Source organism: Atractosteus spatula, chromosome 2 (genome assembly GCF_055471065.1).
Source record: "Atractosteus spatula isolate fAtrSpa1 chromosome 2, fAtrSpa1.hap1, whole genome shotgun sequence".
Lineage (NCBI taxonomy): Eukaryota > Metazoa > Chordata > Actinopteri > Semionotiformes > Lepisosteidae > Atractosteus > Atractosteus spatula.
Genome location: NC_142707.1, coordinates 11,692,022 through 11,717,437, shown reverse-complemented (window position 1 = coordinate 11,717,437; position 25,416 = coordinate 11,692,022). Strand labels below are relative to the sequence as shown.

Below are 25,416 nucleotides of genomic sequence, written 5' to 3'. Positions count from 1 at the left end.
TCATTGCCAGTATGTGTTAATCTGTAATGGAAAGCTGATTGAAAAGTCTGTGCATTCACGTTTGATAACATTTTAATGACCTAGAAATATCTTACACTCATTTAAATAATACATTATCACTTGGTGATATGATTTGATCTGCATGCTGTATATACTGCACTCATTGATTTCCATAATCCTATTGTAAATGTTACATACTAGAATAATGGTTGTACCAACAAGTTAACAAAAGGTTCCTTTTTAATTTCAAATGAAGTACACACATTTTTCAAAGTTAATATTTTTAATCAGAATTAAATATACAGGTGAAAGTAGGTAAATGTCAACAGAAACCATATTTTATAACAAAAAAACTAGCCCTGAAAACCTGCCACCATTAAATGCAGACTAAATTGCTTAGCTTTATGTCTGTCAGTCTAGTGCTAAATGATACTTTATCTGTGCCCTCTGTTACCCAAGTTTCTGCCTACCTCCCTTCCACCACCTAATGGTCTCTGTGAGAACATCTGTTTATTCGCTTATTATTCTTTTCCTTCAGCAAGAGCACTTGTTACCTGTGCCTGGCCATCTTAGACTAGGCTTCTGTTTCTCATTTTCTTTATCTTGTCTTATCTGTTACTTATTCGCACCATCATATTTCCAATTTGTCTACTTAAAAAAGGAAGCTTCAGTCAGTAACTACTTTTTTAATGAAAGGAATTACAGTAGGTCACTTTCTTTGTTAACGGATATCCCCCAAAGATCTGCAACGTTTTTACTAATGTAATGAATATGGTATATTTGCAAGTTATTCTAACATTCAGTCTCCCTCACATGTAAAAGTGTTGAGCTTGATCATTACAGACTTGAATAAATAAAAGTCTATTTGAAAAATCTATTTGGACTGTGTGTGTTGATTTAGCACCAGCTGTCAGTCTTGTTCCATTCACTTTACATACCACTGATTATGCTCAAATGAGAATATTCTAATTAGAAATAATCATCTCTTATACAGTAAATCAGTCATAAAGATGTTTTTGAAAGTTATGTTTTTGATTCCTATTACTTGCTTTTCACAATGAATCTTAGTAGCTGTGCACTAGGAAGCTGATTACAGAATGTTAATGGGTAACTATTCTTAATTACTGTTTTTATTTAGCTAAATTGAGATTTTATTCCACACCACTCCTTTCCCTGACTCCCCTTCCTCTTCCACTGGCAGATGGATCCCGTGTCCAACTGGCAAATGGAAACAGCAACTGCTCAGGGAGAGTGGAGGTGCATCACGCAGGCCAGTGGGGCACAGTGTGCCATCTTGACTGGAGCATTGATGATGCAGAAGTGGTATGTAAAGAGCTCGGCTGTGGCAACGCTGTGTCTCCGACAGGGAGAGCTTGGTTTGGGGCAGGCAGTGGCCCCATCTGGCTCAGTGCTGTCATGTGTGCTGGAACTGAGCCCTCTCTGTTGGTCTGCAATTCTGGAGGCCTTGGTGGCCATAGCTGCACTCACAATGAAGACGCTGGCGTCATCTGTTCAGGTAAGAACACCTGTTTGATTTTAAGAAAAATTTGTTTTTTTTAAATCAAAATATCGATTAACAATCATTTTTCTTTCCCAGGTAAGAATGCCCCCAGTTCCTTCCGTAAGTAATTGGAAACTCCTTTATGTTATTTTATAAATGTCCAGTTTACAAGGCAGTTGAACATATCATAAATTGCTCTTTCACATCCTATGTCTTATCAAAGGGTTGGATATTACAAGTCCACTTTAAACAGAGCTTAGCCTAACAATGTCATAGAGTACTTATTGAAAAGATTCTTTGATTATATGCAGACTTGAATAATGAATGAAATCCACTATATCTGTTAACATTCTTTCAATGCTACTTACCTTTCATTTGAATCCTTTAGTGGGAAAATATATAGATCTTATTTTGTTCCTAAATTTCTTTCCCCTAACTACATTTTGACTTTTTTTTCTTATTGAAGGCCTTAAAACATGATTGATTTAAAATGCTATATAGAGATGGGTCAGCAATGAGAAAAGAGTTCTGTATTTCAATCAAGTAATTATGTTCTTAGTTTCATATCTTTATACTAATGTGCCAGATTGCACAGGTATAGTTCACATGCTAAGTACATTATACATATAAATGGAAGAAATTCCAACTTTATTTTCTTAGTACATGTCTAAAAATGTCTTCAAAAGGCTTTGCTGTCAATACTCAACTTACAGTAAATGTTTTTCTCATATACAGTTTGCTTACTGGGGATTTTACTCCATGTGAAGTGACAAAGGTGTATGAGGATGAACATGATCAAGATGATCACCATCCAATATAGCCAAGATGAAATATCAATTAAAATCAAAAGTGGAATTAAGTCATTATTCAGATAATCTTTATTCAGATAATTGTTGTAATGTTCAAAAGCTGATAGAACTAAGGTCAGCTGGAACTGAAGGGCATAGTGCACATAGAAAGGCACTTTGAAATTATAGCCAACATTAAGGCCAGTGCATGTTATTCATTCTGTACATGGAAAACTCAAATTGAAGTGAAGAAAGTAAGAAAGTGTACTATATATAGTAGGTGCTTTGAGATGTGTTTCTGGAAATGTATAGGTTATTTACTGTACACCTCTAAATTTTAAAAAGCCTGTCTAATTTAGAACTGCAAATTCAAACAACCTCAAACCCGTGCTTTTTTTCACATACTGTGCAGTTTACAGTGTCTTTAAAAAACATAAAGATCCTTATATTCTTAGTTGGAGAAAGTAATGGTGCAGCACATCACATACAGTATAGATCTTAATGATTGCATTTATTCTACAGTGTAAATCTTCATTTATTCGGGCCTTGGAATGCTTTACTTGTAGCAGTCAGTGACCCATCAATTTTGCCAGGACTCTTACTTGTTTCATCTTGTTTTCTAGAAATGCCAATGCTCACACTCTCAGACGGGCCGGACAGGTGCTCCGGGAGAGTGGAGGTACAGCTTGGTGGATACTGGGGGACGGTGTGCAGTAGCCTGTGGGACATGAAGGATGCTGAGGTTGTCTGCAGGCAGCTTGGATGTGGTAGTGCCCTGTTTGCCCCGTTGTGGTCAGCCTACGGTGAAGGAACTGGCCCTATACTCATGAATAATGTTGTTTGCACTGGGACTGAGGACGTTCTGCTAAAATGCAGACACCTTGGGCCTGGACTCAACTACTGTGACCATCGTCATGATGCCAGTGTGGCATGTTCAGGTGGATAATGGGATTTTAATACTTTAAATATGTTGAAAAATGACAAAGGAATAACATGAAAGTGTGTTGGGGAAAGCTCTATGGTCTCTTTTTTACCAGCATTAGTTTCAAAATGTTAGCTTTACTTCAGAGCTTCAATGGGAAGGTTATAAATTAAAGTTGTAAAGGGAGAATGTGAATGTGTGCCATCTATAATTAATGATATGTTAATTATTATTATAATTATAATATAATTAATAATATGTTAATTATTTTGTCATGGATATTAATATATACAGTAAAAGAAGGAAATGATAACAAACTTGTAAAATTCATCTAAAACCAGATTTCTTTTCCATTGTTTTTTTTGCAGGGCCTTCTGATACCTCAGACACCTATAGTAAGTAAGCAATGAAGTTGATTAGAGCACAGATCTACATACTAGTGGAATAAACATCCAGGAATGCATTTGTTAAGTTCATATTACATTTTGCGTGAATTTCTTATTAATCTAAATTATTTATGTGGCTTATAATTATGTTTATTTGCATCTACATATTTTTATCGTCCTAAAGGAACCTAATGTGTTTCACATATAGAACGGGATAACTTCATTCTCTGTTGAAGGGTAGCACTGTTCTGGGCAACAAGTGACAGTTGTTCACTTTGAATTAATGGGGAAATTTAGGGAGGCTAGATTGTGCCAGACAACAATGGAATGTATCCAGAATATTGGGGTTACCCCTGCAATTGTGACCCTTCCTACAGCACAGTGCTGATAGTGTAGTTTCACCTTAAACCCTGTGCTTCCAAGATAGAAATGAGTCACTACCTGATGATGGACAGTCAAGTGGTAACAGTGCCACCCAGAGGTGTATCTGGATGCCTGTGTCCTGTCAATGTATTCATACAGTATACTGTACCTGATCTGAAGTGTCTCAATGCATAAAAATGTATCAAATTCCATTATCTATGCCACTGTACCTGTTTGACTCTTACATTTCATTTGTTTGACATGTCATTATAGTAAATGAATTCTAATTTATAATCAAATGATGGTTTTTAATCATGCAATTTTAGTTTTAAATATTTTATTTAGTAATTATTGGTTTTCAATTAAACATGCAGATTCCCATATTTTACAGGATGATTTTTATGTCTGGTTTAATTATAAATCTTTATATTTTTAATATAATATAAATAGGTTATATACATACTGTATGTACTGTTTATTTATATTATGTAAAATAATTCAGCTCAACCTACAGAATCTAGAACAAGTGAACTGATTATTTTAGCAAGCTTCCAGTTGTTCCTTTAAAAGTAACATACAGTGCTTTGCAAAAATATTGCCCCTCTACTAAAAAACTAATGCATTCTGATGAATTACAAGTAATTTACAGTATAAGTATATTTCTTTTCAAATTTATTTTCCAAAACAGACTATCTGGCCTGTAGTCATTGTAGCTGACTTAGCTAGAATATGAATAAGGCCGGCTGTGGGGCCCCAGATATTTTTAAATAAGTAGATGTGCAGTTCAATCAATTATTTATTTATATGTCTGGTATTTGTTTTCAAGTCAGAAAGATTGCAATTTTAGCACATACAGTAATTAGTATGTTTTATGTTTTATTGAAAGTAAGGTAAGATACATTGACACACTGTCATTACTTTTCATATCTGTTCATTATAAATTGGTCATGTTTTGTTGAGATTAGATTTTAAAGTTTAATGTTTGTGAAATATTACCAACTTCTGCACTTACAGACTCAAGAGTAAGATTTTTTTTTTCAATTTTTCCATTTGAAGCCCATGTTCAAAATTGTAGCACATCCCTCATTTATTTACAAAATAGTTTTAGACTTGATACAGCAAAATTGATTCATGTATTCACATCTTTGAGGCTACACTATCGCAAGTCCTTGTTGGTTGGAGTTCCCTGCCACACAAGCTCCTGTGTGTTCAAAATAGTAGAGTGTATATTTTAACAAGGTTGAAAAAGTATATCATTCCATTTTTGTGTTTCCTTAGTTGGTAGTCAGTAAAACAATAAATTGAAGGATCCTGCTGCATAGGAAGCAGCCATTAAATGACCTGGAAATAATTGAAAGATTCTCTCATGGTTAAATCGTATTATTTTTAAAAACCTGACTTTTTAATAATTAAAATTATAGTCTAGCTGTTTTGTTTTTGTTGTTTGTTTTATTTCTAATAAGATGTGATTTGGATTATTGCATTTTATTTTGGGTTAAGAGCATTGAGATTACTCTAAATGAAAGGCTTTATATTAAAATATAATATATTATTAAATGGCTGACAAGGTGCCTGCACACATCTTTCATACATGCATTGGACTTGCGATCCCAAAGATAATATATTTTATAGGAATTTATTCAGATATCAGATTGAGTTTATCCAATTTATAATCTTTCTGTTTAAAGCGAATACATAGGAAATGACACTGAACACTGATCTATAGAAACCATTTTTGTTTTCAAATTAAATATCAGTACACTAAATACAAAGAAAAAAACAGACCCATCCAGAGCTTTTACTGAAAGTAAAAAAAGGAAAATTCTAATTTCTGTCAGGCAGTGTCATTTCTATGAAGTGATAAGGCCCAAACAGGTTTCTGTGTCTTGGTCAACTTACAACATTGCTTGTTTGCAATGGATGTTAGAAGAACACAATTTAGTACACATACCTGTAGTATGACCCTAAATGTTAATCAGGCAACTGCTTTACCAGCTTAAATGTGGGTTCCATGCATTCAGATAACTTAATGGAGTATATTTTTTCCCTCAATCCCAGATGGCCCCAGAGTTCGACTCGTCAGTGGGTGGGACAGATGTTCAGGGAGAGTGGAGGTGTATGCCGCACACCAGTGGGGCACAGTGTGTGGTTATGGCTGGGACCTGAAAGATGCTGATGTTGTGTGCCAACAGCTTGGCTGTGGAGCGGCTGTGTCTGCTTCGGAGTGGGCAGAGTTTGGTCCAGGCTTTGGCCTAATAGCACTAGTGGACGTTGGATGTTCAGGGAATGAGTCCTCGTTATTTGACTGCAAATCTGGAGACCTGCAGACATATTTATGTCTTCACTACTTTGATGCTAATGTGGTTTGTGCAGGTAAAGCTTGTATCTAACACTCGGATATTTTAAAGAAACAAATCAGTTTACATTTTACTTATGATTTTTCTGTCATTTTCATGGTATGTCTACTCTTTTTGTGTTTAGGAAAATAAAATTAAACTGGTCTCGCAAAAAATAAGTTTCTTTTACAGTGAAACTATAGGCTTTTATCTACAGTATTTATTTTTATGTATCAGTTTTACCCTTATGCATTTCTAAAATTTTCTTTTTGTGAGGGAATGATAACTAATTCTGCATCCTTTTTATTTTGTCCAGGTCAAAAGACAACAGACAAATACAGTAAGTTAATCTAAATAACTCCTGATCAAAATTTAAAAACAAAAATGTTTAAGAACTGCTTCAGCTATGCAGGGGCAACTATTACCAGTTACTGTATTTGACTACATTTTAAAGACAGTTTTTATCAAATAATGTACAACTTTGTCCAACCTGATTAGTTCCTAAGACAAATACCATACTGTACATGCTAATGGTGAGTAATTTCCCATTTTCTTAAAGAAGTAGGTGTTTTCATTCCCACTCTCATTATATTCACAAAACAAATTGTTATAAAAACTCACATACATTAAGAAAAGAAAAAGTAATTTGTTCTTCACCATCTGTTTAACTTGGACTGCAGTTTTTATATATTGCTTCCATATCCATTAATATAATAGACAGGTAATTTTTTAATGTCACTGAACCAAAATGGTGGGTCAATCAACAAAGGGATCCACTGAGATTGTAGACTGAGCTCTATATTGCTGGTTTTAAACATTGACTTTGTATGTAGTTAAATGTTACAGTGATACTCCAGGTACTAGTGCTGAGGGTTGAGGTAACTAGTTCCTAGGTCTTCCATACTCACAACACAGGACCTCCTGGAACCTGCCAGGCTCCTAAATGCTTCTACTACAGTATCTGTGAGAGACCCATTCTTTCACCAGTCCTGTAATAACTCTCCTGAAAGGTACTGCAGACCTTGCAGTGTGTGAAATTTTGAATGGCTCTGAGGAGAAGTGTGTGGGTGCAAGTGTGTCTGGCAATTCCAAATTAAGTATAATATAGACAATATTCTGGTATTTCAAATTTTGAAAAGAAGCATTGATTGGACTACTTTTCAGCAACTAAAGTCAACATTACATTAAGAAATTTAAGTTTAAATTTAATACAGAAGCTGAATTGTTGTAAACAGAACAGTTTCAGCAATTGGAGAATATTTACAATGGAGTTTGTGTGGTTACTGTGGATGAATTCACAGGTCTTCTTACACCGATTACCCAATAGGAAAGAGAAACCACCATTTCATTTAGAAGTTTTGAGTATGTCATTGGAAGGCAGTTCATATGTTACTGAGTTTCAAGAAATGTAGTGAATATATAGTTGATGCAGGGAACAAATTTTCTTACCTTACAACACAAACCACACCATGCCACTTTGCTTCTCTTATACTCTAAGTCATCAGTCCACAAACATTTACTGCTCATTTGTTAATTAGTAAACACTTCAAATGAGTGACAGGAGATGATTGAAAGATACTGTACCTCTATTAAACAATAGTGCTGAGAGGGCACATCCAAAATTCTCCTCTTTGGCTTCCACTTGTTCTCTTGGGTCTGTTCAATGGTAGAGTTGAAGCATAAATGGTGAAGTGGAAGTCTAAAGCCCAATAATGCAATATATCCTATTACTCAAATTAAGATTTTTTCACAAAGTGATCTTCCAAATGAAATGTAACATTGTTTAGAAACAGTTGATGACAATAATTCTTCCTTAACCTTCCTTTCTTGCAGATGGCACTCGTGTCAGATTGGTCAATGGGTCCCACAACTGCTCTGGGAGAGTGGAGGTCTATCATCGTGGCCACTGGGGAACTGTATGCAGCAATTACTGGGACTTAGCCGATGCTAATGTGGTGTGCAGAGAGGTGGGCTGTGGAAGGGCTCTGTCTGCACATTACTTTGCCGACTTTGGAAGAGGTTCTGGTGCAATCGTGTTAGATGATGTGCACTGCGCTGGAACTGAATCATCCCTCTTAAACTGTAGAGCACGAGAAATAGGAAACCACAACTGTGATCATGAACTGGATGCTGGTGTCATCTGTGCAGGTAGAAGAACCCATTCACGGATTTAAAATCGTTAAATTTGTGTCTGTTTTTAGTTCCTATGTCTCAAACAAGAATTAGATAGAACTTTTATGAATTGTCTGATACAAGTTAGCATAGAACAAGAGTCAGTTAGCACTATCACAAATTCAATAGATTATTTCCTCAGCTGTGTCTTAAACGTCTGATTTTTGTATTGCTACCTTTCCATGTAGATCTGTTTTCAGGTACTCTTTATGGTAAAGAGCTGGACAGTTCTCTTTACCATAAAATAATTTCTGTTGCAGTAATTTGCACTTCTATGTGCATGTTAATATTTATGAAATCTAGTGGCTAAGTCATTATAGGATGCTCACAACCCTCCCCCTTGAATGTCAGTAAATGTTTGTGTAAATGTGTAATTGTTTCTTTTTTTCCATGTATGATGTGATATCAACCATTCGACTGACTTTTGTACTCTCTCCAGATCCATACAGTAAGTACCTGGTGACACTTTAATAAAAAAAAATTCAGCTCCCTCTAAATGGAAATAATCCTGAGAATATTGTCATTGGCAGACTTGTAGGACCATATGGAAACTTATTTCCAAAATTTCCTGTTAAATTAGAACAGATGTAATAAATGTTTTTGAATAGTTTCTTTTAAATCCTTACCTTCAGATCAAAGCAGGTTAATATTGTAAGCAGGTAGCTGTTGGTATTATCTTCTGTTTCTCTTCACAAACTTCTGAAATTATCCAAAGGAATGATGTAATAGTCAATAATGAGAAATGGGTTTGGAAACGCTACTAATTTCACTTTTGCATGTCATTGGCAGATTTATGCAACATTCCGTTATGCAGTTTTTTCATTAAGTGAATGCAGTTTCATTCTGTTCAAAATATAAAAAACAGTCCATTTTATGACTCTCCTTCTGTTTGTACAGAAATATGATATATAAGAAAGTGCACAGTTAAATATCTGTAAAAAATCTTGCAGATGTCGAATTAGTTACATGATAGTGGCAGTTTGAAAAGATGCATGATCAGGACACAACAAAAACATCAACAATTTGTTTTTAAAAAGCACCTATATTCTAAATTGGCATACCTTAGATTAGATCAATTTTAGATTACACCTACTGTACAGTATCCCTCGATTTACGAGTCCTCCATTATGCGAGCAATTACAATTAAACCTAAATTTCGAAGAACGAACATACTGTACAACTCGATATTACGAGCACGGCTACAACTACAAGCAACATCTAACTTCGCTACGGTACCTTATGCACCTCAGTTCCCAAGTAGCAATGGGTGTGTGCGAAAGCAACCAAACACGTTTCCTAGGATTGTTTTAAAATACTTTCACCGGTTCTTTTTTGTGAACATGGCTCCTAAAGAAAGGATCATTTCAAACAACGTGATAAAAGAAATATCAAACTATAAAAGGAAAGAAAATCCATACTTAATAGTGTAAAACCGGATGTGATACGACGCATCGATGAAGGCCATCTTAACAAAGACCTTTTTCAGGCAATACATTTATTTTTGACAACTGTAGGTACTAAATCCAGTACGTGAATAATTTCAGTAGATGTTATTATTTACAGCACTTACCATTCATCGCCGTAAGTATCAACAACAAACGTTTAAGCTGTCTAAATTAGTTTCCAAATGTTTGAAGACTTTTTTCTTAATTTATTTAGCGAAATGTGATCATTATAGTATCACCAACTGATTTGGGAAACAGGTGTCATGTCTCTCTTACAGTACAGTACCAATATACTAGAAGGTTATTATTTTTTTTATAAATAGCACAACATAATTAATTGAATTAGTGCTTATAAATGTTTTTGGGTGTATTTTTAGCATTTACGGGTAAACATGGGTGGAAGTTTTGGGCATAGGAACGCATCGTCATTTTCCCCATATAAATTAATGGTAATTTAGTCTTTAATTTATGAGTTTTCTTTGTGCGAAGCAGTTTCAGGGATGCATTAAGGGTATAAATCAAGGGATAGGTGTGTTTGCATACTTTCTGTCCTAATCTGGAATTAAGACAGAGACATTTGATATCCTCTGTGTAATGTCAGTGTGTACTTAATGCAATATTTGCAATTCTTAACTCAGGCCCTCCAGGACCAGGAGGAAATATGAACACAATACTGTGTATTGAGGCAAGTGAAAGACGAATACATACAGCGTCAGCTTGATTAATAGTAAATAGTGATGTTATCTCATTTTTATTCTCAGATAAAACAAAAGTCAGGATGGTTAATGGGAACAACAACTGCTCTGGAAGAGTGGAGGTCTACCATTATGGCACATGGGGGACAGTGTGTGATGATGGCTGGGATGTGTCAGATGCCCAGGTGGTCTGTCGAGAGCTGGGCTGTGGTGATGCTCTGTCTGCCCCAGGAAAAGCCACATTTGGGAGAGGGACTGGCCCAATCTTTTTAGATGATGTTCACTGCAATGGGTTGGAGTCATCACTCCTGAACTGTGTATCTGATGGTATGGCAACTCACAACTGTCAACACAATGAAGATGCTGGAGTTGTCTGTTCAGGTACAGTACTGTACATGCTTGCATCACTGGTATTTATTATGTTTTCTATACTACCTAAATCACCAAATTAATATTACCAGTAACATGAAAAAAACAGCTTCTTACTAGGCAGTTTTACTGGGATAGATAAGCTGCTAAATATGTGACATATTCTCCAACCTTCATATCTGAAAAATCTTCACGTGTAAAAATGTTGAAAATAATGGTAGTGTCTATACTACTTACAATACTGCTGCTTCAGAATATGGAGATTTTATCTTAATTTTTACATTTACAAAGGAAGTAGTGCAGTTTTTTAATTCTGCTTACTACTGAAAACTAATTTCATAATAAAATTCAGTTCATTTGCAAGAAAAGCTTTTGAATATCCAACAGAGCTTTCTGTCATTTTAATAGTGATGTTAAACAACTCGCTTTAGCTGTTTTAATGCAGCAGTAACCCCAAGAGGCTGGTCAACCTCTTGACAAAGATAGGGATTGAAGAATATCTCTTTGTTCTCATTTCCAGATGGTGCCACAGTCAGACTGGTCAATGGAAATAACAGGTGTGCTGGGAGGGTGGAGGTTCGTCACAATGGCCAGTGGGGGACAGTGTGTGATGACTACTGGGACATCAGAGATGCGCATGTTGTTTGTCAAGAGCTGGGATGTGGCTATGCTCTGTTTGCCCCTGGTTGGGCGGCCTATGGAGAAGGAACTGGCCCAATCTCTCTGGATGATGTGGCCTGCACTGGGTCAGAGACATCACTGCTGAACTGTGGACACTCTGGCCTGGGCCGCCACAACTGTTACCATTTCGAAGATGCCAGTGTGGTGTGTTCAGGCAGGTTTCTATTTGTTGTCCTTTACTGGTAAATCTGTATTACTTGATGTACTTTGTAACACTTAATTAAGTCTCATGCAGCCATTTACTGAGTAAGACTTCACTGGGTATTGTAAATTACGTCACAAAATGAGCCAATCGCAGAACTGCATCAGGAGAATGCTCTAGTTTATTTCATCAGGTGAATATCACTTCAAGAACAGAACTCTCCTGGTAAACAAAGTTATCCAATGTAAAGTATAGGAGGAATTGAATATAAACATCTTATACTGTGTTGAATGTCTGTTAAGAAATGAGAAGGACCAGATGTGAGTAAGACGCCAAGAGAAAATTAATCATTTTTAAAGTCTCCCTGTATCAATCTTTATGCATGGGGAGTCTAACTGACTAGTCTAAAAGACCTATTTTATGAGGTTATAGTGCAAAAACTGTCAGAGAATTGTCAAATACTTTTGTCTTCTTTAAAATGAGTGACTTTCTCCTGTGTGCTGGAAGATAACAATTTGTGAAAAACAATTAGCAAAAAGGGTTTTAAAATCAATTGAATATTTTGATGCTCGTGTTTAACCATAATAATGGTATCTTGCACTTTCAGTAAACTTAGTATTTTCAAGTGTCCATAGATTTTTTTTCTCTTCAGGTATAACAGATGCCTAAACGGACAATAACTGATGTATCATATCCAAAATCAAAAAGACACCCCTAGATTATGAAGTATGACATTATCAATAAAATCCTCTCTGTCTTTTACAGATTCTGCGATGGATTCACATAGCAACAGTATGTATGGAGAAAGAAAGTTTTATACATTTTACACATTTACTTTTTTGTTTCTCTTTACTTTACTGTGACACACCGAAATTGCTGCTAAAGCTTCTTAAGGCTGAAGAGAAAAGAACATAAAGAAGAGAAATGAATGTAAGAAAAAGGGATAGCATTTCACTCCTCCTTCTAATTTTTTCTCTAGTAGATTGATTCAATTGATTATCTTCCAGGTGCTTGTTAAAAGAAGCCAGGGTATTGGCTTCAACAATGAGGCTGGTTAGCTTGTTTCATACTGTACTTGTTTAAATGCTGGGGTGATATTGTCAGTGCCTTTGTATGTTGTTCCACAATCTCAGAACCTTTGATTCCCTCACTCTTGACTCTTACCCATATAGTCTTTGTTCAAAACTAAAAAGCTGAGATTCTTGATTTTTAGCCTGTCAGAGTAGATGATTCCTTAGGTTTGGAAATGTTTGGACTGATTCCAGAATATCTTTTCGTACCCTCAAATAAGTCCTACAAATTATTTCGAATGAGGTCACATTTGGATATATTATACAGTACATTTATCACATAGCATCCATTGATTTAAATTCAGCACTATATTCTATCACTCTCTTCGCCTTTTTATTGTTTTTCTATATTGTTAAGAGCACATACAGTAAATGTTGTTAACGAAAACACCTAACTCTTTTGCATAAATTGATTCTTCAAGCTCATTGTTCAATTATATCTTTTTTCTATGTGAATATTACACTCTGCACTTTTCTACATTGAATGTCATCTGCCAGATGTTTGACACTCTTGAATTCCTTTTACAGCTTCTGTAGTATTTGCTGTTCTTCTTAGTTTGATATAATCTCTTAACTGGTAATTTTTCACACTATACCAGAATCTAAATCATTAATATAAATCGGGGTCCTAAAATAGATTCCTGTAATACTCCATTAGTTACCTTACCCCAATTTGGGCAATCACCCCTTATACATACAGTACGTAGTGTTTCATGTACACTAGCTTGTTCTTAATCCACATACATGCATTTCCTTGCATGACGTCTCTCTATATTTTCAGAGTACAAAATCCCCTTTTTGCCTGCACCAACTGGACTTTTACAGACCTAAAGATCTTCTAATACCTTGTCATTCTTACCCATGTCAGTTCATCATCCGCTGACGAGCTAGTCCTGAAGTAGGGTAAATTTGACACTCAGGACTGATTAAAGACAAAACTTAAAGGATTGAGAACTACTGATCTAGATTGTTTGAAAATGCTAGATAAATGCGGGATGTTTTGAATAAGGATTTTTAATATCAATATTACAGAGCCTTTCATAGTATACAGTTTTTATAGTAAAACAAATGACCTCAACACAAGACAGCAGCTGCACAGATTTTACTTTTTTTTACTTTTTTACTTTTATACCTGTGCTTCAAAATGAGCACAGTTTGACCTGAAGAAATTGTGCATTTACTTAATTTACTTAGCAAAATCCAGTGAATATTAAGCTAGTTCATTCTTTGTATTATCCCTGTGTTGAATCCCAGTTGGCCCCAGAGTCCGCCTGGTCCATGGGAATTCCAGCTGCTCAGGGCGAGTGGAGGTTTACTATGCTGGCCAGTGGGGGACTGTGTGTGACGACAGCTGGGGCCTGAACGACGCTCACGTCGTGTGTGGGGAGGTGGGCTGTGGGAGGGGCTTGTCGGCTCCAGGCTTCGCAGAGTTTGGAATGGGCATCGGCCTGATAATGCTGGACGACGTTCAGTGTCTGGGGAACGAGACCTCGCTGTTCAACTGCAGAGCGACACAACTGGGCCTGCATAACTGTCACCATCTCCAGGACGCCAGTGTGGTTTGTTCAGGTAGGGGATAACCCTCAGGGTTAGAAAAACACTGCTGGTTTATCAGCTCAGTTCTCACTCTTTGACAGGTTTTAACAGCAAGTGGTGAAAAAGTACAGTATATGAGTTAGTTCTGTAGTTTGCAAGCTATAGGCTCTGCTTTATTTACTGTATCTGTTATGGCAATGAAAAACTGTTCTATGAACAAAACTGGCCTCTCAACAGAAGGTAGGTAGACAGGACAGAACTGTATATCTACTCATTATGGAACATTAGCAACAGTCCTTGCTTTACTGCTGTTTTTTTTTCACCTTGATTCCCAACCTTCACTATATCTTTTATGTCCGTTTTTACCTGATTCCCAGGCCCAGCACACGTCAGGCTGGTGGGGGGCAGTGACAGGTGCAATGGGAGAGTGGAGGTGTATCATTCGGGAGTGTGGGGGACGGTGTGTGACCACGCATGGAATGTGACCACCGCTCAGGTGGTCTGCAGGGAGCTGGGCTGTGGACATGCCTTATTAGCCCCTGGAGCTGCCACCTTTGGGCAAGGCACGGGCCACATTTGGCTGGACGACGTTTCGTGCACTGGCTCGGAGACCTCACTGCTGCAGTGTGGAAACAGGGGCTTTGGAGTCCATAACTGTGCCCACAGTGATGATGCTGGAGCGGTCTGTTCAGGTATGTTTTCATCAATCCATTTCTAAATGCTATTGTGACATTTTATAATCATCCACCTTTTACCTTTTTAGAATAGGTGAGTGCAAATGTCTTCAAAATTAAGGGAATTGATTGATTTGGTGTTTTATGAGCTCAACAAGAGCTTCAGTTTGGATATGCATAAGTATGTCAGAGACAATTGTTTAAACCATAGTCAAATGAAAATAAAACTAGGCAGTAAAATTGTAAAACATCTGAAACAGTAAAACTGTGTAAAGCTTAGTCACTATTTTGCTGAGAGTACTTCTTTGATTTTCTAGGAGCATGAATTAAATGCTGGTGTTCAAACATTCTACAGCTCTGCTTAGTAAGTATAAGATACTACTTTAAACATGACAAGTAAACTGGCAGGAATACCCAAGTTCTTCAAAGTATATTGTCACTCATAACAACTACAGATGGGAAAAACATTAATCTTTACTTTTGCCTCCTCATTACATTAGATATGCTTATTACAAACAGGATAATGGCACCATATTTTTAATCAAATTTAAATTGTTTAAATAAACCTGTGTTCATTTTTTGATGTAAACATTTTCCTTATTTAAAATAATATAACTGGCACCTTTTCTACTTTTTAGATCAAAGAAGCTGACTTACTGAACTCAGAAACCTTCTCATTTCCTTCATTACTTATGGAAAAGTGCAATCAATATAATAATATTTTCTCTTAAGTATGGAGTATTTTTAGAATTTTAGCTAAACTGTCCATTGAAAAACAGAAATAGTTTTGCAGTGGATAAAAAAGTTCTTAATGTCATGTTGTATTTTTTCTTTCATGTCCTGAAAGAGGTCATATGAAAGACATATAAAAGATGTAACAGCATTTATTCTTCAGAAGCCAATCAAAGTATTTTCACCATCTTAAAAACTTACATTAAACTTGATTCTAAAGCATTGACATTTTTGAAGTTATTTCATTTAAACATGCACACTGACACAACTGATGAGTGGGTCATTTACTGAATGAATCATTAAAATATTACCCAAAAATTCAATTTTATCAATATATTGTCACGAACAGTTCTTTCAGGGGCCTATGCAGACAACACGATCCAGAGAGGAAGTGAGGAATACACGGGGAAAGAGGCATGCTAGGGGCTGGAAGGAAAACAGGGAGCATGTCCATGGTACGCTAGTGTTCAGGGGAGGTGTGGCCGAGGCAAACCGTCCAGGGGAGTCCGAGGCAAATCCATGAATGAAGCAAAAGTCCAAAGCTGGGTAATCCATCCTGACAGACGCACAAAAGAGAGAAAATCCGGAGCGGGATCCAGCAGAGGTTCGGGGGAATAAAAAGGGTGTAAGGGATGCTCCCTGATCCTGGACCCAGATGGTCAGGACGCCGTAGTGAAGCCTATGCCGTCGAGTAGCTCCTGTACTCATGGGTACGTAGGCTTCCGGGCGTCCATAGGCAGGAACGTCTGGTTTATATAACACAGGGGGCTGGAACTGGAGGCAGGTGCTGGAGATGATTATAAAAAAGGTAGGGCTAGAGTGTCCTTAAGAAGAGGGGTTTATGATCGTGACATATATACTGTAGATACAGCCATGTAGAATGCGCTAGATGTCAGAAGGTATACTGTATAGTGGTAGTCACCACAGTGTCATAGAGTGCATTGAATCATAGAGTGCAGTGTCATAGAGTGTATTGTGTTTATTAACCCATTAGTGTTTTGCTCTGCTAATTATACTATATGCATATCAGCGGTAGTTTCACTGAAAACAATGATTACATTGTTGAGACAGGATGTTGTTACTGCATTACTACCACAACCAATTAAGGTACAGTATGTCACAATACAGTCTAACACTAATAGAATTATCATTTTTTAAATTACATACAGTACAGTACGGTATGTAGAATTATTAGTATTTGTGTGTAAATAGTAATTACTAAACAGATAATTTCATTTTAGATTTTATTTATAAAAATACATAGTGGCTTTAAAAATATATCATTTATAAAAGCAAATAGACATGTAAAAACATTAAAGATGCCAGATTAAAATAAATGTTTTGAATAGCAACTGTTGCATTGTAGTTCATACAAGTCTATTGATCTACTGTATATTTAGATCAATATAAAGTATTTAAATTGCTAATATTCCAGTTTGCCATTATATTGTTAAGGTATGCACCGCTAGAAATACTGTATAATATTTTAATAGCTTGTATACAGTGGTGTATATATTTGCATCTAGTTGAAGCCCATGTGCAAGAATAATGCTAATACAGTAACTGATGTACAATGTGGATACTGTATCTAGAAATCTGCCTTCATTGAAATGCAATTATTTACACCACTGTTTTGAAAGAGATAAAATTCAATTCGAATGTTTCAAGCAGTGCATACTTAATATCAACAATATAAATGCATAACACTTAAAACGTTACATTTTCCAAACAAATATTAGTTTATTAGACTAAAAAAACTACTGTTTCAGTAACATTTGATGGAACACAAGTGTCTATTTATTATGCACCTTTTACAAGAGTAAAATGTGTTGCCTTGTAGCTTGTTTACTTAATTTACTGAGTAGTAAAATGGCATGAAATGTTTTTTTTCCTGTAAAGGATGGTCACATAACTAATTGTATGTATAAATACCTTTAAGGCATTTTCATTTCAGCTTGTTCCTTGTGATTTTGAATGAAAAGATGTTTTGATGTGGAAAGTACCATTCAGTATCTGAAATCTTTCTGAAAATTTGCCACATAAAATCAAGAAGTACACTTTAAGCACTGATCCCTTTAATTGTTTGAACAACAATCAAGTTCCTTTTTTCCCACTATAAATATCAATACATTTATTCTTTTAAACCAGTATTTATGGATTTCCTATGCTTGTTTTCAATTCCTCTTTGGTGTGAAATTAATGCTACAAGCACAAAGCTTTTGTGATAAGGATGGTGTGTCTAAACATGCAATAAAATAATAGGTTCTTGTATACAGAGTACTGTAGATGTTGACATGGGTCAAAATACTTTACTAGTGACTTTGTTGCTATGACGTCTTACTACGTTTCTGCCTGTATTTGGATTTCTAAAACAAAGTTTCAGTTTAAATACCAGGTAACACATTTGATCTAATAAGATACAGACAACATTGAATCTGACATTAAATGTGACAGTTGTGTTCTTATTAAAACAAAGTCACAAAGCTACTGTATGTGACTCCTGTTGTGGCTTTGCACCATTGGCTACCTGTTAAATTGAGATGATTGTAAGATTTTAGTTCTGGTTTTGATCATATGGAGTGGCAAATATATTTTGATTATTGCTCTGATATAAATTAACTGACTGATACTATTACCTGCTACATCCAATTTTGTGAAAGCTGTTTTGTTGAAACAAGCCATGGTTGTCATAGTTAGAGTTGAATACATGCCTGAAGAACTGAAAAGAAACATGCTTTTCTAAGATGTGAAACTGACATTGTTAGGGGAAAAGAATTTAGACATAAAATAAAGAAAGCAAAACTTTCTAATAATAAAATAAATATATGTTTTAATAAAGTGCCTTTTCAAAACCCAAGGACAGTATTCATAGTGATAAAGAAAAAGCACAATTAAATGTTAGAAAAATAAACTAGAGCGTTCAGGTTTACTGTACTGTATATACTGTAGATAGAGTGTCGGGCAATCTGACATTGCAATCTGACATGTAATAAGTTGGGTTTTGAGTTTGGATTTGAAGAGAGTCAAAGAATTTGTCTCTCATATGGACTGAGGAAGGGAATTCCATAGCAATTACTGTAAGCAGTTAAAGAAAAGCCATGCTCACTAAAAGTCCAAGATTTAGTTCCAGGTACAGTAAGTAGAGGACCAGCCTCAACTGAACAGAGCCTACAGAGGGGAATGTAAACAATGAGGAGTTCAGAGATGTATGATGTAGCCAGATTATTTAGAGCTTTGAAAGTCTCTAGCAAGATCTTACATTGAATAAGTGACTCTATAGTCAACCAATGTGGAGACTAATGTGTAGGAGTGATATGATCCCAAGAGCTGGCGTGTGTTAGTAGTCTAGCGGTAGAGTTTTGGAGAGTATTGCAACTTGTTGAGAAAAGTGTTGGGGAGTCCATAAAGTTAGGAGTTGCAGAAATCAAGCCTTGATATTATGAAAGCATGAATCAGGCATGCAGCATCAGACAATGAAAGAAATTGCTTAATGTGGGCAATATTTCTAAGGTGAAAAAAAGAAGTCTTAATAGGATTTTTCACATGGGGCTCAAAAGACAGAGCAGGAACAAGTGTGAGACCCAGAACTTGACTTCAAAGAAAAAAAATGAACAAAGTTTCTGTTCTGGAAATGTTAAACATGCATAGGAAGGCATAAGTACTATGATGCGGAAGAAAGGGGAAAGAAAGACTAAAGAAAACATCCCTGATATAAAAATGTCTTCTGTTAATGATCTGAACACATTCTATTGCATATTCGATACTGATCACATACCTTTTCAGCTGACTGAAAGGGGTTGTTGATGTCTCAGTTGGATAGAACAACATAGCCCTTGGTCCAGTTGGTTACCAAACTATTCTATCTGCTGCGAGACAAATGTATAGTCCCCGAGTTATGGAAGCAGTCAACCATCATTCCAATACCTCCGCACCGTATCTTAATGATTTTAGGCCTGTGGACCTCACTGTTTTAGCAATATGCATGACAAGAACTCTTGTTAATCATCTTAGTAGTACATCTTGTGTACTCAAATATCTAGATCCTCAGCAGTTTGCTTTTAAGGCACATAGAGGCACTGAGGATGCTACCCTCACCCTGTACCACATCCTAACTAAACACCTGTAGCAACCAAAAGCCTTACTAGAGTTTTATTCTTAGATTGTAGCTTGGCTTTTAACACCATGAACTCCCATATTTTTATCACATCCTCTTCTTGATTGGGAGGTGAATGGTGGACTCGTACAATGGGTGAAGAATGTCCTTAATAATCAATCACAATGAGTCGTTATGAATGGTATAAGAAATGGCTATAATGAATGCTGCACCACAAGCATGTTTTTGATCTATACAAATTAAATGCAGATCAGTAATGGTGTATTTAGCTTGCATAAGTATGCTGAAGATACACAGTACTTGTTTGGCCTTTTGCAAGGAATAGAAAGTACAGACCAAACACTGTACTTTGAAAAAGTATTAATTCTTACTTTGGAAATGAATGCCAAGAAAACAAAAGAATTAGTGCTTAATTCAGGCATACTTGAGCCAACCACACTTTCTACTATAAAAATACAACAAATGATTACCCTCTGGGAGCACTGTGAGGCACCACTGCTAACCACTGTGCCACAATGTGGCCCTAGTTAATATACTGTACAGTAAATTTAAAGTGTTACCATCAGATCCTAGGAAACACTTTCTACTCAATTTAAAGCTTCTACAAATGTATAATTTATCTTATTGCTCCATAGATCCAAATGCTGTTAGATGTCTTGGGTATAGTTTAATTTATTTCACAAATTTCATACAAAGGTTTTTCACAATGCTGATGTTTGGAGTCTGTCAATAAATTAGGCTGTATCAAAAACAATTAAGCTGAAGGAATTTATTAAATGTATTAAAGTTTACTGACAGATTTAATGCGACAGTGCAATACATAGAAATGTCATATACATTTGATAAATTAACATGAAGCTCAGTACACTCATTTACTTTAGGGTCAGAGGCTTCTGTTACTGAACAAGTGTTATGCTCAGTTGGACACCTTTAACCCTTATCCAGACTTAAATAGAAGAAAAGTAAGAGACCAAGAAGGTCTGCACCCTTTCTGAACTGTTGTTCGCCCCTTTTAAATGGTATCTTGTATCTATATTGGCCATTTAGAATTTGAACTTTTTTTATTCTAATCTTAACTGTTTCATAAAATGAAAATATACAGCTCCTGTAGGAAAATGAAATGCAAAATGGAAAAATACAGTGTTGGCACTCCTTAGTTAATGTTAAGGACATTGTAGAGGTAATTCCTAACACCTTCCACTCTTTATTTCAAATATACAGTACATGTTAAATAGTTTGAAGCTCCACAGCCAAAACGTTGTGTTTTCATTCTTCTCTTTTCAGCATGGAACAAACCTATTACTTGTTTCTTTGCATGTTAAATCGTTTCCGTATGTATGAAGTGTTTTTGTGTTTGTTTGATTGTTTTTGTTCAGAGACCAGACTGAGCATGGACTGCAGGGTTTTATTGTTTTTAATCATGCCCTTCATTCTGTTTTGTACTATTGTGTTTTTCATTTCCTTTCTACTTGTTTTTCACATCCACTTAAATGAATTAATTCAAATGCCAGTAAATATACTGTACCTTTGTGTCAGGTTTTGTTAAATTAATGAAGGAACAAAGACCACGTTGTCACCCTTCAACACTGTTCAGTCTCTTTCATAAGGGAACCAGTTTAAAATGTGTGCAAATTTGTCAGAATTACACATTTTATCGTTTTTGGAATATTTGAAAGTATTTTTTTTTCTGCATTAGTTGTCATGAGGTTCCCCTTGATTGGTTTTCAGGGGCAAGACCATATTTTTCATAAGGCCAGATTGGTAGTCCTTTGGCCTCTAAGCCTCAGTCAACTAATTGGGCTTATCTGTATCTCCTGGAATGATAAATGACAATTGCAGAGAGAAAAAAAAAGACACCTGGGATGTAGAATTGTGGCAGCAGCATGGTTTCCTGATGTCTTACAGTCCACCCAGCATCTGTCTCTAAATATACACTGTGTCATCCATCCGGTACTTTTAGAAATAGTCCTTTGTCTTGGTAACTCATAAGTCACCACTTGTCACCTGAGCAAGACAGGGCTGGAACTTTTATCTTTAACACAGGCATCAATCAGCTAGCGCTACAGTAAATGTTATCAGTGTGTGTGTCAGACTATGGTTTGTGGTGCTGTAGGCTAAACCCTAAGTGTTCGATATTGACTTGCATAGTAATATTGGCCAGAAAATGCACATTTGGTGACAGAAGATTGAAAGATGAAGATTTAATCTAATTATTGCTGATGGACATTTCTGTTTATTGACATCAAGGACGACCTTTTGTACAGGACTGCTGTTGTTTGGTGGAGGAGCAATAGAGTAGGGTACAATAACTTTTCTGAACTTGCTGTTGTACAGGGCAGCCTCACTGCCCAACGCTGTGTGGACAGTCCTCTTTTCACTGTCAGTGCAACCTTGCAGACACAGACAGCTCATTTTCCAATATTACAATGCTCATTCCCTAACCACCAGGTTCAACAGATCTTCCTTTGAGCACACAACACGTAGGTCACTTGATGAAAAGAGATCTTGATCCCAATCAGATGGCGTGCTTAAATAAAGGCTTAGGAAAGCACAAAGGAGTCATTTCACAATTGATCAATTTCAGCCCAATAGAATATTTGTCAGATGAATTGGGTCCATGTGTTTGACAGTTCTCAATCACATACAGTACCACTAAGCAATTATGGCATGCCATGAAGTAGTATTGGACAGCTCTCTTACAAATACCGGGTTTGTCAATTCCTGGTATACTTCTGAATCCAGACTAAAATGATTTTACTTATGGAACTGCATTTTCATTTCCACTGATTACCACTCAGAACATGACATCACCACATCAGTTTCAGAAATATCTATTGTATTAGTTGAAGAATGTTCTGTTCTGTTAAGATTCCCCCATGTTTTTTCCAATATTTCATTATTAGTAATGCTATGCCTTTCAAAGGAGGTGGACCTTAGATTGATGGTAGTCTTTAATGAAAAACAAGATATCCTGATGTCTAAAATAAATCTTCCCAACATTCGTTTTGAATTTAATTGTCAAATCTGGCCTGGATTACTTACCAGGAGGTTACATCAGTACAAAAGGGTTAAAGAGGATTTTACTTTTTAGAGAAACAAGAATTACAATTAGTTCTAATTGATTCCTTTAATAAAACTGTGTCCTTGCTTAAACTTTTATTTACCAGATTCTGCACTTAGTCCTTGGTTTCAAAGACTTCGAGAGTATCATTCCAACAACTTGAAGACATGCAGTGTCTTGTGAGTACAGTATGTTTATTGTTTAATTATTGATCCCTCATTTCTGTCTAAACAGCTCTTACTAGTTGATAAGTGTATGGTGGGCAGACACAGGCAGGAATGAAATGTATTAGGCACTCACACAATTATGGTTTTCCCCTTCTTCACCCAAATAAAGGAAATTCTGTAACACAGAAATTAGTTAACAGGTACCTGGCTGACACTAGTTACAGTACAATTTCATTCCATTTTGTGATGGATGAAAAGAATGCTTTAAATGGAAAATTGAAATAACATATTTAAGAACGTGGTTAGTACAAAAATTAGAAGCCAGAGGATCCCACTGCAATGGGTCGATAATCATTTGATTCCATTGACCATATATTCATTTTGAAGATACTGCTTCATTGGATGTTTAGAATTTATTGTCATAAACAAGTCTACATTTCTTACATTTGACACAAAACATTGTTCAAGATTCAAAAATGGACTTGTATATAACATAGTATCTTAACCATTTAAAATTACTTAAAGAAAATGTTGTGTACACAGAGACTATTTTTATGGGAGAATTATTTTTTCTCTTAATAAAAAAACCTATCTCATGGAAGGTAATTTCAGATAAAATCTACTGGGGTTGGGGATTTTTAAGGGGTGTATTTCACCAACAAAACAACGATGATGTTGTAATACATCTGTGAAAGAAAGGTAAGTTCCTCATATTTTTTTGCAATTTAAACCACACCCCATACAATTAGTATGATTCACCTCTTAAATAATTTAACAAATCTGCAGATGACACAGAACTTAACCTGGTGATCAGGGCAATAAGAAGTTAAATAAATCTTGGGGTGGCGGCCATCTATAGTAGTTACTGCTTTAGAAAAACTTAAGCAGTAAGGATTAGTTACTTCTTTTTCTGTCTAAAATGCAGGTACCCAAAACTCTCTGCACCCTATTTCTGCTGTGTCTTGTCAGTAAGTATTTTTATTCGTTTTTCTATTTGATGGGAAATCAGAAAAAAGCATGTTAAAGACGATCATACAGTATGTACTGCAGATAATGTTCTTAATAAAAGCATTTAAAGGAGGCTTTAGCTCCTTTAAAGGGAAAACAATTCTTTGTAATCTTAGTAATACAGTACATGCGGTACTTTGCAAAAATGCAAAACAAAGTAAACTTTGAATAGTTCATCACAAAAACGTTTGAAAAAGAACAATATTATATCCATTGCAACTGACCTATTGTAGGTTAATTGGCCCTAATGGGCTTGAGTGTGCCTGTGTCTGTGTGTGTCTGCCCAGCGATGGACTGGTGTCCTGTTCCTTGCTGGGATAGACTCTGGCTCCCGGCACTGAATTAAGAGTAAATAGTTAGAAGATGGATGGATGATGACCTTAGAATAATTTTGATCAATTTTATTCGTAATGTTGCTTAATTCATGTTACAAATGTTCTTATGAAGGTGTTTGTTTCCTTCAGTTCATTTTTTTCTATTCTTGTTTCAATTTCAGACATGTCATTTGGCATAGCAGCTAGCAACAGTAAGTAATGTGGCTTTCGCTATTTTTACAGCTATTTCAGGTAGTGCAGAAAAAATCAAATATACATATTTTTCCATGAAATCTATATTGTAACACAAGCTTCGTTTGCATGAAAATACCGCTGTTTGTTAACGTTTGGATCTTATCCCCCTGAGATAAGCTCCTCATAGCTGTAATTCATCTTACTAAAAAATTGGAATGGCTATAAATATTCCTGGGAAAAGTTTCATTGGGTTGTGATCTTTGACTATTTCAATAAATGGATTTAATGAAGATTGTATCTGCAGCCAGAGAGATTAAAGACATAGCCAAGTACATACCAAGTACATTTCCTCTAGTTTTTATACAGGTGTTACCTTGTAAAAATAATCAGAATCCATAAAATGGTTAGAAGCAAAAATTGTGAAATAAGGTACGTTTTTGTTTTTTGGTTTCTGATTTAATGTGTTTAACATCATTATTAAGACACAAGTATATTGTGTAAATAATTAATTTAACATTTAAGTAACACCATATAATTTACATCACTGGTCATTTTAAGATTAACTCATGATTACCGTTAACAGAACAGAAGTGAGTGTTCACGTTTAGAAAAAAATAGTCTGTTTAGCCTAATTTCAAATTCACTACTGATTTTTCTAAACTGTAATTATGTTCCATTACCTTCTTCCCAAGTGGAATAACATGATAGGTTTACAAAATGTCGAAGTTCCACTTACTCTGTGATT

The 25,416-nt window shown here is 35.8% G+C and overlaps 1 protein-coding gene across 1 annotated transcript in view; it reads left to right on the top strand.

The window, feature by feature from the left end:
• Positions 1-2,912: 2,912 nt before the first annotated feature.
• LOC148839246 (scavenger receptor cysteine-rich domain-containing protein DMBT1-like) overlaps positions 2,913-25,416 on the top strand; it is a 38,532-nt gene continuing 16,028 nt past the window's right edge. Inside the window, 9 exon segments of the mRNA XM_088935596.1 lie at positions 2,913-3,227; positions 3,580-3,606; positions 6,019-6,333; positions 6,613-6,636; positions 8,130-8,444; positions 10,675-10,989; positions 11,498-11,816; positions 14,126-14,472; positions 14,784-15,098. Coding sequence (XP_088791722.1) covers positions 2,915-3,227; positions 3,580-3,606; positions 6,019-6,333; positions 6,613-6,636; positions 8,130-8,444; positions 10,675-10,989; positions 11,498-11,816; positions 14,126-14,472; positions 14,784-15,098 — 2,290 coding nt within the window. The 5' untranslated portion in view covers positions 2,913-2,914.